The sequence below is a fragment of the Chlamydotis macqueenii genome, chromosome W, assembly GCF_036417535.1.
Source record: "Chlamydotis macqueenii isolate bChlMac1 chromosome W, bChlMac1.mat, whole genome shotgun sequence".
Lineage (NCBI taxonomy): Eukaryota > Metazoa > Chordata > Aves > Otidiformes > Otididae > Chlamydotis > Chlamydotis macqueenii.
Genome location: NC_141592.1, coordinates 1,461,761 through 1,476,072, shown reverse-complemented (window position 1 = coordinate 1,476,072; position 14,312 = coordinate 1,461,761). Strand labels below are relative to the sequence as shown.

General features: G+C 51.6%; 1 protein-coding gene across 11 annotated transcripts in view; it reads right to left on the bottom strand.

Annotated features, from left to right (window-relative positions):
* TCF4 (transcription factor 4) overlaps positions 1 to 14,312 on the bottom strand; it is a 192,636-nt gene that overhangs the window by 9,969 nt on the left and 168,355 nt on the right. For 6 of the 11 annotated variants that reach the window (XM_086769696.1, XM_086769694.1, XM_086769692.1 and 3 more), the window contains 4 exons: positions 12,731 to 12,798; positions 11,475 to 11,553; positions 8,679 to 8,755; positions 6,544 to 6,747 (listed from right to left, as the gene is read on the bottom strand). In XM_086769696.1, coding sequence (XP_086625822.1) covers positions 6,544 to 6,747; positions 8,679 to 8,755; positions 11,475 to 11,553; positions 12,731 to 12,798 — 428 coding nt within the window. The remainder of the gene's footprint in view (positions 1 to 6,543; positions 6,748 to 8,678; positions 8,756 to 11,474; positions 11,554 to 12,730; positions 12,799 to 14,312) is intronic. The other 5 variants (XM_086769695.1, XM_086769693.1, XM_086769702.1 and 2 more) reach the window with 2 other exon arrangements.

The following is a 14,312-nucleotide window of genomic DNA, read 5'->3' as shown; positions in this document are numbered from 1 at the left end:
AAAGCCCTTACAAACCTCCACGGCTATATTAAAAAGGGAACGGCGCAGGGCACTCTGACACAAACGGTCTCTCACTGTACGCGTGTATTAGCGGTCCAAATTATTCACTCTTATTTAACTGCACCAAAGTCTTTCATCTCCATGCTATACAATAATAGTTTCCATATGACCAGTGGCTCGGCTATAAATAAGATCAAAAGCAAAAGAAAGGATTTAATAAAAAAAAAAAAATACATTAAGAGTGGCATTAAATCAGGAAAAAAGCAAAGTTCACATTTTTTTTCTACAGAAAAAAGTAGCGCCGAGTACGAAGCAGCTCGCCAAATCTCTTACGAAAGGGCTGCTTGCGAGCCAGTCGTATGCAAAAGCCATTTAGACGGAGCCGAAAGCGGCAAAAAGGAAGGGGAAGAAGAAGAAGAAGAAGAAGGAAAAAAAGCACAAGCGCCACGTCTCCAGATGAGGCCGGGACACGCGCTCCGGAGGCCACGGGAGCGCGCGCCGCAGCAGCACCCCGGGGAGCCCAGCTGCCCCCGGCTCGGCGGCGGCGGTTTGGCTTGGCACCCCGCGTCCGCCGGGCGGGAAGAGCCCGCTTTCCTCCGGCCGCGTCCCCCCGCACGCGAGGTCTCCCACACTTCACCGGCTCCGCGTTCCCAGCGCGGGAGATAATGGAAGAATTTTAAGGGAAACCAACTGGTTGCGACCTATTATGGAGAGAAGTGGGTTGCCATGGCCGTCGCAGGGAAGCCACTGAAATAATCCCTGCGATTTCTTTCCAACAGAGATGATTATTCATTCAAGTATTGGCTAAATCCGGAGATATAAAGGGGCCTAAAGTACAGGATTAAGAATATTAACTCCTCTTCACCGAACGGCCAGGGCGGGAGGGGAGGAAACCGCGCCGCGAGCCAGTCCGCAGGCCCGGATGCTTTATTTCGGTACCCAGTTCCAGCCGACGTGGCTCCCGCCCAGAGCAACCAGCTGCCTTCCTCCCCTCGCCGCCGCCTTCCTCCTCGCCGGCGGCCTCGGCTCCGCGCCTCCAGCCTCAGACACCGCAGCGAACATTTTGCGTTTAAACACCAGGCCGCCGTTGCCCCTCGCCGCTCAGGAGCGCACGCAGGCCGGGCTGGCCACGCGGAGCTTCGCAGCAGCGAGCGGCGCAGAAATGAAAGCCGGGGAACCCAAACGCGAGGGGGTTTTAAGCGTGCGCCTAATTAGCCGGTTAGAAATGAATGGAGCCTTTGTGCGGGGGACAACGCTTTCCAGAAAAGGTGTCGGTTAAATAGTGGTCAGTGGTTTCTCTCCTGGTCAAAACGAAGTTTATAGCTCCAAAATAATTTAAAAATATGACAAAGGCTGTAATTGCCCGGCGTGAGGAATGTCAACCAATTAGGCAGAAAACGGCGCTATATAAAACCCCGCGCCGGTGCCTGGTAAGTCAGACTTCGTTCCAGTAAGGTCATTCTGTCCATTTTTTTTTTTTTATTTATACTATACCTGCTAACTGAAAACCAGAATCGAGCAGAACAAACCACAGACGCAGCAGCTACAACTGTGCTAAAAATTAAGGAGAGAAAAAGCAAGGCAGAACAGCAAAAGTCAAATTTTGCCTTTTAAACAACGCCAAGTCGCTCGACTCTTTTTGTTTATGTACGAATGACATAACCGAATTACTTCACGAGCTGCTACTTTAATTCCTAGGGGTGGAAAATTCCATAAGTTAATTTAATGTGGATGTAAAAAAAAAAAAAATACACACAAACACGCTCTTCCTGTGGGCCCTCATGTGAAGCGTGCAGGCTGGCCGCTGGGCTTCCAAGCGCTATCTTAAAAAATAATGTGTGCCAGTTTCTGGTTTAAAAGGGTTTTAATCAATACCTTCGTGCTCCGCTACAGAAGAAACACGTGTCTTCTAAGATTCCTCTGCAAAAGTCGGCGTTTTGCCGTTTTCTGCAACTCAATTGGAAATGCCAGGATAAAAACCCCGCGCTCGGCGTAACCCCTGAAATAACAGGAACTGCGGAAAGCCAGGAAATTCACAGCTAAAGCTGAAAATACACGCTTAGCTCACGCCCTTGAGAGACGGACAGATTAAATCAACCACAAACTCTGCGTTTTTATCGTGACACGCAACTTCTAAAACTTAGGCCTTGAAGACCCTTACGGAGGCAGGAACATCACAAGCAGCCTGACGACAAACCCCACATCGTCATCTCCATTTCTAAGCCTCTGTGGCCTCTTCCCAGAAGTTTCTTCGCCAGTGTCCCAAGCGGTTCTGTACCGGCTCTACGGGCCCGGCAAAGCGAGGGTCTGCGGGCCTAGTGAAGGGCGGCGGCCTCCATTGTAATGGCGACTTCACGTCACAAATCACGACGACTCGCGGCAATGAGGCCGAGCAGGCCCGGGTTTGCAGAACCCATGCCTTGATGGGACGGGAAACCCGAACCTCCGTCGAGCAGGTCACCCCGCTTCCCCGCCCCGCTCCCAGCTCAAATTCCTCCTCTCCACTCTACCCAGTCGAGGACACTGTGCCCGACGCCCTGCGAGGCCTCTCCCCCCAAACTCCCACACCCAATTTACGAAATATCCCTTTTTTTAGACTTTCCTGCTGCCCTTTTCCTGGCTGATGCAACCCAGCGGGCGCGGAGGAGCAGGCAGCTCCTCTGGGCTTTCACCACTGAACCAGTTTGCTGCTAAACTGGTACCAGCTACACCGGATCTGGAAACGGCGTGAACAAACGCGTGCCGGCTTGCTGATGGCACAGGGGAAATTGGAAACAGGGACAGGCAGCAAATTCCAGGGGCCTGCTAAAAATTAGTAAAGGCTTACACGCTCTCCTTACTGGGCTGCTAATAAAAAAAAGCGAGGGAACGCAAAATAAGAAATTAAAATAAGAAATCCTTTTTAAGGAGGCCCGCTCCAGCAAGCCCTCCGCGCGGGGAGCAGAACTCCGCTCCCAGCCGCACAGCTGTAAACCTGGCCCGGCTCCATGCAAACCGGAGTGCCCCATTCCCTTTTCCAGCAGCGTCCCACCGATCCCCGCCTGATTTTCGTCCGGGGAGAAGAGCCGGCACATCTGGCTGCGCGAGGGAGAGCGCGGGCAGGGCACGGAGGTGCGCGGTGGGCACGGCCGCTTCCAGCGCCGCACTCTACACGTTTCCGGTCCATACCTCCCACTGCTCCTTTATTTACTGCAGCTGGCCAGCCTTTTATAGCCTGTTTCATGTATTAAAATTCAAATGTGGAAAACATTACCAGTATCCTCCTTGATTTTTTTTTTTTTTTTTGGAAATTTTTTCCCCCTTCAACTTCCTTTTCAGCGTGGAATGTATCAAATGGTCAAAGGCTAACTTCAGACTGACTCTACTCAAAAACTATTTCCTTTGTTCTTATGTTTTCACTTCAAAATTCATCCCAGTTTTCCAACAGAAATCATCGGGCCCGACTCCTTCACCCGAGTTACGGTTTCAGACAGTGAGTAATGCTGCCGGGGAACGCGGCAGGCTCGGGGTTTTCAGGGAAACAGCCCCGTCTCGGTCGCAGCGGCATCCGAATTCTCCTGCTCGGCAAAGCCCAAACGCAAAGCAGCCGGACTCCATCGCTCGGTGTTTCTCCTGAAAATCCAAGCGCCTACATATTCCTAAAAATATTTTTCAGATGCACGATACCGGCGCTTCCATTCCTCATTGTTGCTGCTTTTTGTTTCGATCCAACTTCACCTACATCTGGAATTTTGGCGAGGAGCACACTATTTATGGAACAAACCCTCTCTGAAGTGATGCCCTGGGTGCATGTTGCATCAGTTTAACATATGCAAAGCGAACAAAGCTACAAAAATTAAACTCTTCTCTCTTGATTGAGAGCAGATACGCAGGAACAGTTGTAAGTCACAGATCTGGCTTTTAATAAGCCAGATTTCTTCATTAAAAGCAGTATTGTTTAAACACTGGAGGAAAAAATAGCTTTGTACAAACTCAAATCTTAGATTATACGTATCCCAAGTGTATTTAACACATTACCTGAGGCCAAGCTAAATTACAATCTCGAATTTCCTTTTGTGTATTCTCAGCAACTGCCACAGAGAGCACAACAATGTCTGGTTCGTGCTAATTGTACCGGGGAAGGGGAGAGGAGACGGCTTTAACCCAGCTGCTGAAAAAGCCGCTTTTTACCCCTCGGAACCTTTTGCCAGGCCATTTTCAGTTTGCACTTCACATTTTTTTTTGGTTTTTTTTTTTTGAATCTGCAAACGGAGCAGTCTCAATTGCGGCTTTAATGATGTTTTGCCCATGACAGAGTCACTTTTAGCAACGTTTAATTTAACGAGGAGCAGGGCCTGTCAGAAAAAATAAAAGAAATCCCTCCTTATTTTCCTTTCTCAGGTGCCTAATCCAACAACCGATGCTACAATTTAAAAACCCGAAGCAACAGAAACTCTGGGCAAACATTCAGCTTCGGGCGTTGTATGCAGACAGGTTTGAAGGGGAGAAGTTCGGCGAAGGACAGTTGGGTAAGGACACCCGAAAAGCAAACTTTTTCTTGCAGGGGGAAGCAGGAGGCAGCTGGGATGTTTTAACTCCTACGTGAGATGGCGGACCTCAGGTGTGACGGTGGGCAGCACTCAAGCTGAGACACCAAACCTCGCCCTCGGCCAGAGTCGGAGCGCGCCGAGGGCCGCGGAGCCGTCCCCAGCGCGGGCCGGAGAGCCGCCCCAGTGTGGCAGGAGGCTCTGGAACCGCCCCGCGGAATGAGGCCGTGCTCTCAGTACCACTGGAGGCTCATTATTTTATAATCACCCACCCGACTACCACGGCGCAGGGGCATCCCCAGCGCGCAGTAGAGCGGGGGACGCAGTTAATTATCAAATAATTGGCCACCAGAAGAAGCTCCTTCCTTCCCCTAGCACTTGCCTCACACTCAGGCATCAAAGTTTTTCTTTCTTTACTTTTTTTTTTCTTCCCTTGTGAAAAAAAGGAGGGCTCCCGTCTGAATCCTATCAAACAAAACTCGAAATGTTTGCATTTTCCATATGATGCCTAATCCTATTTGGAATGCTTCTGAACATTTGGCCTTGATTACATCTCGGAGCAATGAATTTCACAGGTCATTGTGCGTGGAATCAAAAGTATTTCTTTTTGTCAGGTTCGCTGAATGTCCCCTTGTCCTTTAATTACAAGGCAGGATGAATAGGAGAGCGAGCTTTACCTTCTCTAGGCCGTCCATTATTCCACGTACCTCTATTATGTCTCCCCTCATTCATCTCCTTTCTCAACAAAATCACCACAATCTGTTGAACCTCCCTCCGCACCAAAACCCTCCCCTGCTTGCAATCACTCCTGCTGTTTGTCCCCAACTCCTCCTAACTCCACGACGGTTTTTTTCGGAGATGGGAAAACCAAAACAGAAAAGACAGCTCCAGGAGAAGTATACAGCCACGTATACGTAAAACAATCCCGAGGGTACGCCGCCGCGCCATCGCTTTGGCGTCCTCTCTCATGTGTCTTTTCATTTCAGCGGGGTTTTGCTCTTGGTTTTAGGGATTCTCGCGCACCGAGGCGGAATTTCCACGCCACTCTAGCAGAGGCACACGGTCTCCTCCCTATAAGTATACAATTAATTGAAATTCTTCCTCCTAATCTGCCCCGCCTCGCCCTCAGCGTGCGGGATGAGCCGGGGATCAAGCCTAGTCCTCCCCAGCGCTGCGCGGCAGCAAACTGGCCGCAGATCTGTCAGGTCCCTTGCCCTTTCCACATGTTTTCCCCCAGTCTTAATTAACCTAAATAGCCGGAATCAGCCGAAAATACCGCCAGATAACTCCTCGTCCCCTTCCTCCACGCCACGTGTGAGTAAGCAACTCTATTTCTGGGATGAAAGGTGGGATGAAATGTGGAAGTATAAAACAGAACGCCTTTGAATCCTGCGGAAGATTGCACTGATCTAGCTCAGCTCTGCAGGGGCGCGACTTCGCCGCGTCCTACCCGGGAATCACCGTTTCCCAGCTCCCACGGGACCGTTGTTTTCCCATTAAATGTAAAGGGACTCTAAGGATTTCTGTAGGTTCGCACGCATTGTGTTAGACGGTTTTCCGTACTATTTTTCCGACACGTTGAAAACAAAAAATATCAAACAGGCAGGGTGCTCCTTGGCAAGAAAGCAAGCAACCGCAAAAGATTTCCTTTGCAAAGCGCAAGATGTCTGGTCTGGGAAGTGAAGTAGTGCACAAACCTTCTCCGACCCCGCGCGCCTTACGCTAAAAACTGCACCCAGCTTGGGAACAAGCACGCGGTGGGTCCTGAGTGACGTGAACGGGGACCGAAAAAGCAAAAAAGGAAACGCACGCACAGGCAGTTGTCGCTGTAAACCAGCTGACACATACACAGCGTGCAAAGGAAAGGCAGCACCGCTCCCTCCGCCAACGCGTTCGTGCACGCCGCCTCTGCGAAGCGGCAAACCCCTGCAGGCCCTCGCACCCATCCGGCCCTCCCGTCCCCCTCCCCGCGTCCCGGCAACCCGTTCGTTTTCCATCGCAGCGCCGCCGGCCTTACCATGAGCGAGTGCCGGTTGGCGGAGAGCAGGCCGGTGCCGTAGCCGGAGCCCAGGCCGGCCATGGCTCCGTTGTGCGACGGGCCTATCAAGCCGTGCATGTCGGCGTGGCCCCCCGGCATGGCGGTGGCGGGCCCCACCGCGTGGTTGCGCAGCACGTGGATGGCGTCGTCCAGTCTCTCCAGGCGGTCCTCGATCCGGCTTTGCTGTTGGCGTGCGAGAAACAAAGCGGGAAGAGCGTCAGCAGGCGCGGGGGGCTGCCCAGTGCCGGGCACGAGGCGCTGCCGCCGGGGTGCGTGGGGCGCGCGGGGGCACGGTCAGTCCTTCCTTCTCAACCCCTTGGTGTTTTTTTTTGGTTGGCTTTGGGTTTTTTTAATTTTAATTTTTTTTTTTTAGGTTTTGTTTTTTTTTTTTTTTTGGAAAGGAGTGGTTTTGTTTGCCTAGGGCAATGTTTCGAGTCGTGTTGCGGGGAAGGAGAGAGCATGGTTAACACGAGTACAGCTTTGATTTTCATGGGCAAAACAGGTTCAATGATTCCTCATGAACATAATCATTACAGTACATATGTTGCCCTCTACGTCTTTGAAAAGTTTTAGTGATACTTAAAAAAAAATACAAATAAAAAAAAACGAAAAAAAGAAGTAGGAGTAAAGAAACAAATCTACCTCTAATTGCAATCAATCTCTGACTGGGCGTCCCCCCCCCACCTAATCCCAGGATCACACGCAAAGAGGGAAAGAGAAACCACCAGGCCCTGCACTCCCTCTGCACTCGTCGGATTTTGATCCCGACGCATCCTGACACCGCTTTTCACCACCGGTACCGGCAGCAATCAATGCTCTTCCCTAACCGAGCGGCTCACAGCCGGCGAGTGACGCGGCAGCGGCTGGGGCGAGCGGTCCCCCCCGGCCCCAGCGCCATCGGGGTCCCTACAACCGAGCGCCCGGGACGGACGGGCCCTCACCTCCCGCCTCTCCAACCACCCTGAGAGCCAGCCCACCCTGCGGCGGGCCTTCGAGAACCCCGCCGACCGCTGTCCTGCCACGTTCCTGCCTCCCAACGCCAAAAAGGAGCCCCCGCGGCGCGCTGCCGGGAGGGCCGGGAGGAGGAGAGGCAACGGGCCACAGGGAACGGCAACCTCCAGGCTTCCACCAGCCTTTTGCTCGGTCACCTGAAGTCCTCGCTCCTCGATAAAATACAAAAGGGGGAAGCTCAACAGGACAGCCCCCGAGCACCGGGGACCCTGAGCTGCAAAAATAATCCAGCGTAGCCCGCGGGTCTCTCCTGAACCAACCCACTGCTCTCCCCAAACCGAAATAACTCAAAAACCCTCAGAAGACAGGTCGCCTAGAAAATATCGTGGTCAACCACGAGGAGGATCTCAGGATCCGTGCTAATTCCTGGCTCTGGCAAACCTCTAACGAAGCCAACGGGACTGCCGCACGCCCCGTACTCGGGGGGTTAAACACTGCGCCCTCAGGAATTATCTCAGAGGTTTTTTTTTTTAGGGGAACTTCAACGCTCTAGCGCTATTTATTTGGCACCCAACATCAACGACTGAAACCCCCTGGACTTCCAACTGGGACCAACAACCAACTGAGAAGAGCAAGACAGAGGACATGGGCTCTCTGCGGTTCTTCTCCATCCAAACGTGCTTTTGGCCAGCTCCAACTCTCACCTGATTTCTCCGTTAGAAAAGGTGACAAAATCTTACTGACATCCCCCCAACCCACTCTGCCACGCGAGCAGTTAGAACCAGCTCAGCCTGGCAAGCTCAGCTTTTCCCGGGGAGAGGACTCCTGACCATCAGCACTCCATCCCGCGTGCCAGCCACCTCGCTTTTCTGCTCCCTTTTTCTCTTCAAACCAATTCCAACTGCTCCTCCCCCCCTCTTTTCACGGCCCTGGTTCCCCTTTCCAGCGCACGCCAACACCGCGTCCCCCCGCCCGAACAGGAGACCCCGGCCAGCAGCACCTCAAACCACACCCACGCCACGAAATTTAGAGGTGGTAAAATCAAGTCGGAGGGCATAGCGGTCGCTAACGAAATGAAAAACCTGTGTGAGGAGAATGGATGAGAAATGGAAAGAACAGCAAGTAAAATACTGAGGCAGAGGAGGTCACTAATCAAAACATACCAAAGAGTGTAAGGGACCTTCATAATTGGGAGATGATGACGCTTGACCTCCATTTCTAGACCAAACAGCTGTGCCTGCTAATAGTAAAATTGGAATTACCATTAGAACTATGCAAACAAAAATGTCTTTCAAACTTTTTGGACAGTTTTGTAGACACGTAAATGCCGTATTCCAGATAGACTATAGAGCAGACATATGGAGAACTTCCAAAATACACACGGATGAAAGAAAAAAAAAAAAAGGTATTTCGTAGCAAAGCACGTAGATGCAGGCCACAAAGTTCCCCCAGGCTGCTGCTCCGCACAGAGGGCTGCATTCATTCGGCAGCCGGAGCGGCGAGGGGCTCCGGGAGGAGGAAACGGCTCGGTGGCGGAAGGAGAAGCGGCGCGGCCGGACCCCCGCGCAAGCCCGGCGCAGACCAGCCCGTTCTCCCAGCCTGGCTTCCAGACACCGATTCCGTCACCCCACCGGCAAATTTAGAAAATCTTTAAAAAAAAAAAAAAAGCTGTCAGTCAAAGCACTGCACACAACATTCCCGTACAGGCTGAGAAGGTTTGCGCTCTCTCCGGGCAGATTATTTGGTTTGGCCCCGGTAAGGCCGTCACAGGGCCGACCGAAAAACCTTCTGGTTTGTATCCGCCGCTCTAAATCCGTTCCTGCTGCTGCGGGAAGAAAAGGGCTCCCGGTCTCCAGCAGCGTTTTCCAAGGAAAAAATTTGCCCTTGTGAAAGAGGCAAAGCAAACACGGGGAAAAAGTTTGTTTGGTTTTTTTTTTTTCCAAGTATTTTCCCAACAGCTTTTATACACACATAGCACAACGCTCAGACAATTTGTAACGCTCTTTCCAACGAGCGCTCTCCTCAACGATCCCATGAAACGGGGTTAAGAATTTGAGATGGAAATATCGGGATTTTCACCTCCCTGTCTGCGCTGAGCGGCATTTGCTTGGGCTGAGACAGGCCAGGGTGGAACTCATGGCAATTTGTTTAAGGCTCTCACAGTTATGATTTTTTTTTTTTTCTTAGGAAAGTCAAAATTCTATCAGTTCTAATTAAAACTTAAATCTTCCCTTTTCAGGTCCCCGTGGAGCTTTTAGTTGAGGTTTGCTACAGCGCTGAACGGAGCAACGAGCAGCAATCTCGCCTTCTGAAATAATTCCTAACCAGCCCTTGATATCCTTGAGGGAAAGCGTTTTGCATGCTAAACGCTTCCAGCTCTTATTCAAATGCACTTATACTCTTTATTTTTATTTATTTTGACACTCGCTTCTCCCTATTTACCCGGTAGAGCCCGCAGAAAGCTACGCAGCCCGAATTAGCACGGGATCTTCCTCTTTGGCTTGGCCCCTTCTGTCGGGAAGCGGGCCAGCACCTCGCTAGGAGAAACACAGCCCGGGTGGCGATTCCAGGCAAAATAAGGGCAAAAAGTCATCTTCTGAGGTGTGGGACTCCCCCGGGGCGAGGCGGTCCTTCTGTCCCCCATCCCCTGCTAGGGGTGGCTTCGTGGGGACATTAGTTGGCTGTAAAAATAAATTTTTTATGCTGAGGGTGGTGGGACTCTGGCCCAGGTTGCCCAGAGAGGTGGTGGAGGCCCCATCCCTGGAAACATCCCAGGCCAGGTTGGCCGGGGCTCTGAGCAACCTGATCTGGTTGGAGATGTCCCTGCTCCTGGCAGGGGGTTGGACTGGGTGGCCTTTGAAGGTCCCTTCCCACCCAAACCATTCTATTCTATGATTTCACCTCGATATTACGTGCTCCTTCACAGCAGGTTGAGTGTGATGGAGGTGGACGCAGTGTCCTCCTGGACCTCGTTCTACAGAAGCTGCCAGCTAGCACAAGCTTCTCTCCACCCCTCCATCCAAAAGGGTCCCGTCCCTGTCGAGCTGCTACCAGGTCTACGTCTCCGAGGCTGTAAAGGCTCGGGAGCCCAGGAGCTCCCTCCACCTCTGTCCTGCTACTCAGGCCCCGCGGAGAACGAGGGATGGATCCCACCTCTCGCCAGCACTGCCCTACGGAAAACACGGTGGCCTTTCAGGATTCCCGGTGAGGTTAACAGGACCCAGGGCTCGTGCACAAAGAGGAGACGGGGGTCACGGGTTATTTGTGACACAGACCTCATCTCAAAGAGGGATGGAAAGCCAAGAGGCCTTCTCCAAGGCGCTGCGCGGGAGGAGAAGCCTAGCGCTCTCGCTGAAAAGCCTCGAGGTTTAAAAAGCTGAATTGTATTCAGGTTAGGCATGTAAACCACCTGATGCTCATGAGAACTACCCTGGGCCTCTGGATCTTCTCAGTTTAGGCTTTATTAGAAAAGTGGGTCTAGTTAAAACACGCAAATTATGGCAAACAAAGCCTAAAAATCAATCAGCTGGGCTCACAGGGGCTCGGTTTGTCCAGAGACACAATCTATGGATCAAACGGGCCTTTGCGTCAGCCCCGGGAGGGGACGGGGGTCTACGCAAGGAGACGGACCTGGCACGGCCACCCTGGAGGGCTCGGGCGTCCCGCACGCGGGCACGGCCGCGGCCCGGGGACAACGAATCACCTGCCGCAAGACCCCGAGGGCGCTGCAGGAAACCGCAACTGCTTTTCTGTGAATGCGTCCGCCCGGGAGCTGCAGCCACCTTCTCTCTGCACTGGCAACGCAGCGCGTAGGACACCTCTCTCCGCTCATCTCCGCGGGACCGGCAGCCGCCTGCGCGCGCCGCGGGAACGCCCCGTCCCATAGGAGCTGATTTAGGCACCTCCTACCAAAAAAATAGGTTGAAACGTTCAGTAAAATAGAATTGTAACAACAATACCTGAGAGAGAAGGGGGAGAACCAACAGGAGTTGAAGGATTTGATGAAAAGCTGTTGTTGGTGTGATCTGGAGAATAGATCTTTAAAAGATGATACAGAATTAATCTAAAGCCATCACAAACTGATGCAGAAAGAAATATGGAATTCTTATGCATTCAGTTCATTTAAATGAAAGCAGGACAGGTTAAAAAAGCCTCTTATTCAAATATCAATATTTTTATAAAGACAAAACGGTATCAGATGCAGGAAGCTAGACGACAGACCCCTTTTGACGGGAACAGACGCTATGAATGAGTCTCATCGAACAAGGCCTGAAAATTGCTTTTGCCTTTTGCCGAAATTCCTTAACGGCCAAAATAAAGCAGAGGGAGCGGAGCACGTTAAACCCTGGCACGGCGGGTAACCCGCAGCGGCGAACTCCAACTACTCGTTCGCCGCTCCGGCGAGAAAGCCCCCCGCGCGCCCCGTGCCGGGGCGAGGGTGCCAGCGCCCCGCGGCGGCGTCCCCGCTCACCACCCGTGCCGTTTGTCAGGGCACCACTTCAAAGTGGATTCTGTACTGTATCGGTTCTTTCAGGCAAACTGGAGTCGGACTTTTGGTCTTTTTTTAACGAAGCATCGAAGCGTATGCAAAAAAAAAAAAAGATATTAACTCTCATGAGAACTCAATGGAACCCACTCTGCCCAGAAAATAACGATAGTGGTCCGTATTAAAAGTCAGCCCGTGCCAACCGGTACCGCGGCGCTAGCTGGGGCACGGCAGGGTTTCCTCCACGTCGCGCCGGAAAACTGCCGTACCCCAGCTACCGGGGTAAGAGGTGGTAACTGCTGACTTGAACAGCCACCACAGGAACTGAATAGGTGGAAACCGCCACGAAAAATAGAAAATCATGGTAAATTCAGAAAGTGCGGATGGCGCAGAAGTCATCCTGCCACGGGGTTTGGTTCAGAGCTCCCTCGCCCTAGGAAACGCAGTGTGTGATAGACACGGCTCCTTGGCGCCCAGTCAACGCGGCCGGGTCAAGGCTTCCCCTCTTTCCACTTCTATTCTCCCACAAAATTAAGCCTAAAACATTTTTTTTTTCGACACCATTTTGCACTGATTGTCCGCTACTGGCAGTAACCACGCGGGTGACCTGTGAGACCAGATCTCTCCCGTTTGCCGTTCGTCTTCGTAAACTCCGGGCGTCCCATTCTGATTCAAGTTCACACTTTTCAAACCGTAAACGTGTATTTTCCAAAGTAAATATTTCCTTACAGAGGCAAGTGCTTTCCCCAGCGCATCACCAGTCTGCGAGCTGCCTGCCGCCCCGCTTCCTCTGTTTGCTGAAAAACAAAAGAGTCGATGGAAAAACAGACAGTGAGACATCACAGGCTTTCTATTCCTGGTCCACTTACTCCTAATTTAATTGCATTTCAATGCTAATTACAGATAATTAATCTTTAATTATCATTAATTTGTTTGCTAAGGTAGATATCAAACACATTCACACTCTGTTTTTGCAGATAAAATATAAACTTGACATGCTGGTTTAAAAAAAACATATATGGTGCATTTGATAGTACTTGGCCACGCGGCTTTACTCGCTCCGAACGCAAGGCTTCCGAGAGCAGAAGATGCTCAAAGGCGCGGAAAATACGCAAGCGCGCGGCGGCGAGCGGGAGCCCGGGGCTGGGAAAGTGCCGTTCCTAAGCTCCGTGACCCCGTTTTAAAGACGTTATTAAATTCCACGTGGACTTTTCCAAAGAGTTTCTGCTGACTTCACCGGAACGTTTCACGAGCATTCCATAAAATTATTTTTTAGCGCCTCCCAGGTGATGGGATTGCACCTTTTAGAAATTCCTCCTCCAAGTTCCACCTCAGCGTGACGCAGTTCAACATCCAGGGCGTGGGAAGGAGCAGGGTCGCATCCACTCTGCAGCTCTGTGGTTTTGCCGTTGGCGTTAACCACAGTCACCGGTAACCGAAGCGGATGAGCTGACCTGCCCGCCGACGTTGCAGATCCACGGCAGCAGCAGGGAAATCCGAGCTTGGTGGACCTCCCAGGTCTGAGGGATGTCCTGCCAGCCCCCTTCCCACCAACATTTCTGCTCCACCTCCTCCAGTCTTCCCACCCCGAAAGCACTGACCTCATCCACTGTCTCCACTTAGCTCTTCCTCGTCTCCACCCCTTGCCCCTTTCACCCCAGTTACCGTATCTCTGCCGTCAGAGGTATCAATTACTGACCATGCCTAAGCCCAAAAGTTCTCGTAGCAGCTCCAGCAGAGTCTTAAGAAAACGTAAGGAATGGCACAGAAGAGCGTTTTCCTTCTATTTCTCACGTACAAGGTGCACCTTATCCAATTTAAGCGTCACAGGATGGTTTGGGTGGGAAAGGACCTTCAAAGGCCATTTGGTCCAACGCTCTGCAAGGAGCAGGGATTTCAGATTTAACCTGAAGCAGCATCTTTACCTTTAACCTGACCGTGCCACACAGATGTTTCAGCATTTCTCCCACCGCATCCTCCTCCGGAAAGGCCTCTGTGTGTCCCAGGCGCTGCCGGAAAAACTTGCGCAGCGTGGTTTGCAAGTACGTCTTTGCCGGCTCCTTTTTTTCCTCTTTTCTTACTTCAACTTTTACTTTGATCATTGCATGCTTGAAAACATGCTCATTTGTGACCTCAGTTTGAAATCGGGCATCAAGATGCATAAAGAACAGATAGATAAAGGGACGTGAAGACAGATGGAAGAGGCAGTGTCAGCCAGAGACACGACTTATCAGGTGATTTGAGGTTGTAAATCACAACCGAAAGGTTGGCGACGCGAATAATACCAGGCAGATGTCCAGAAACTCAGCTA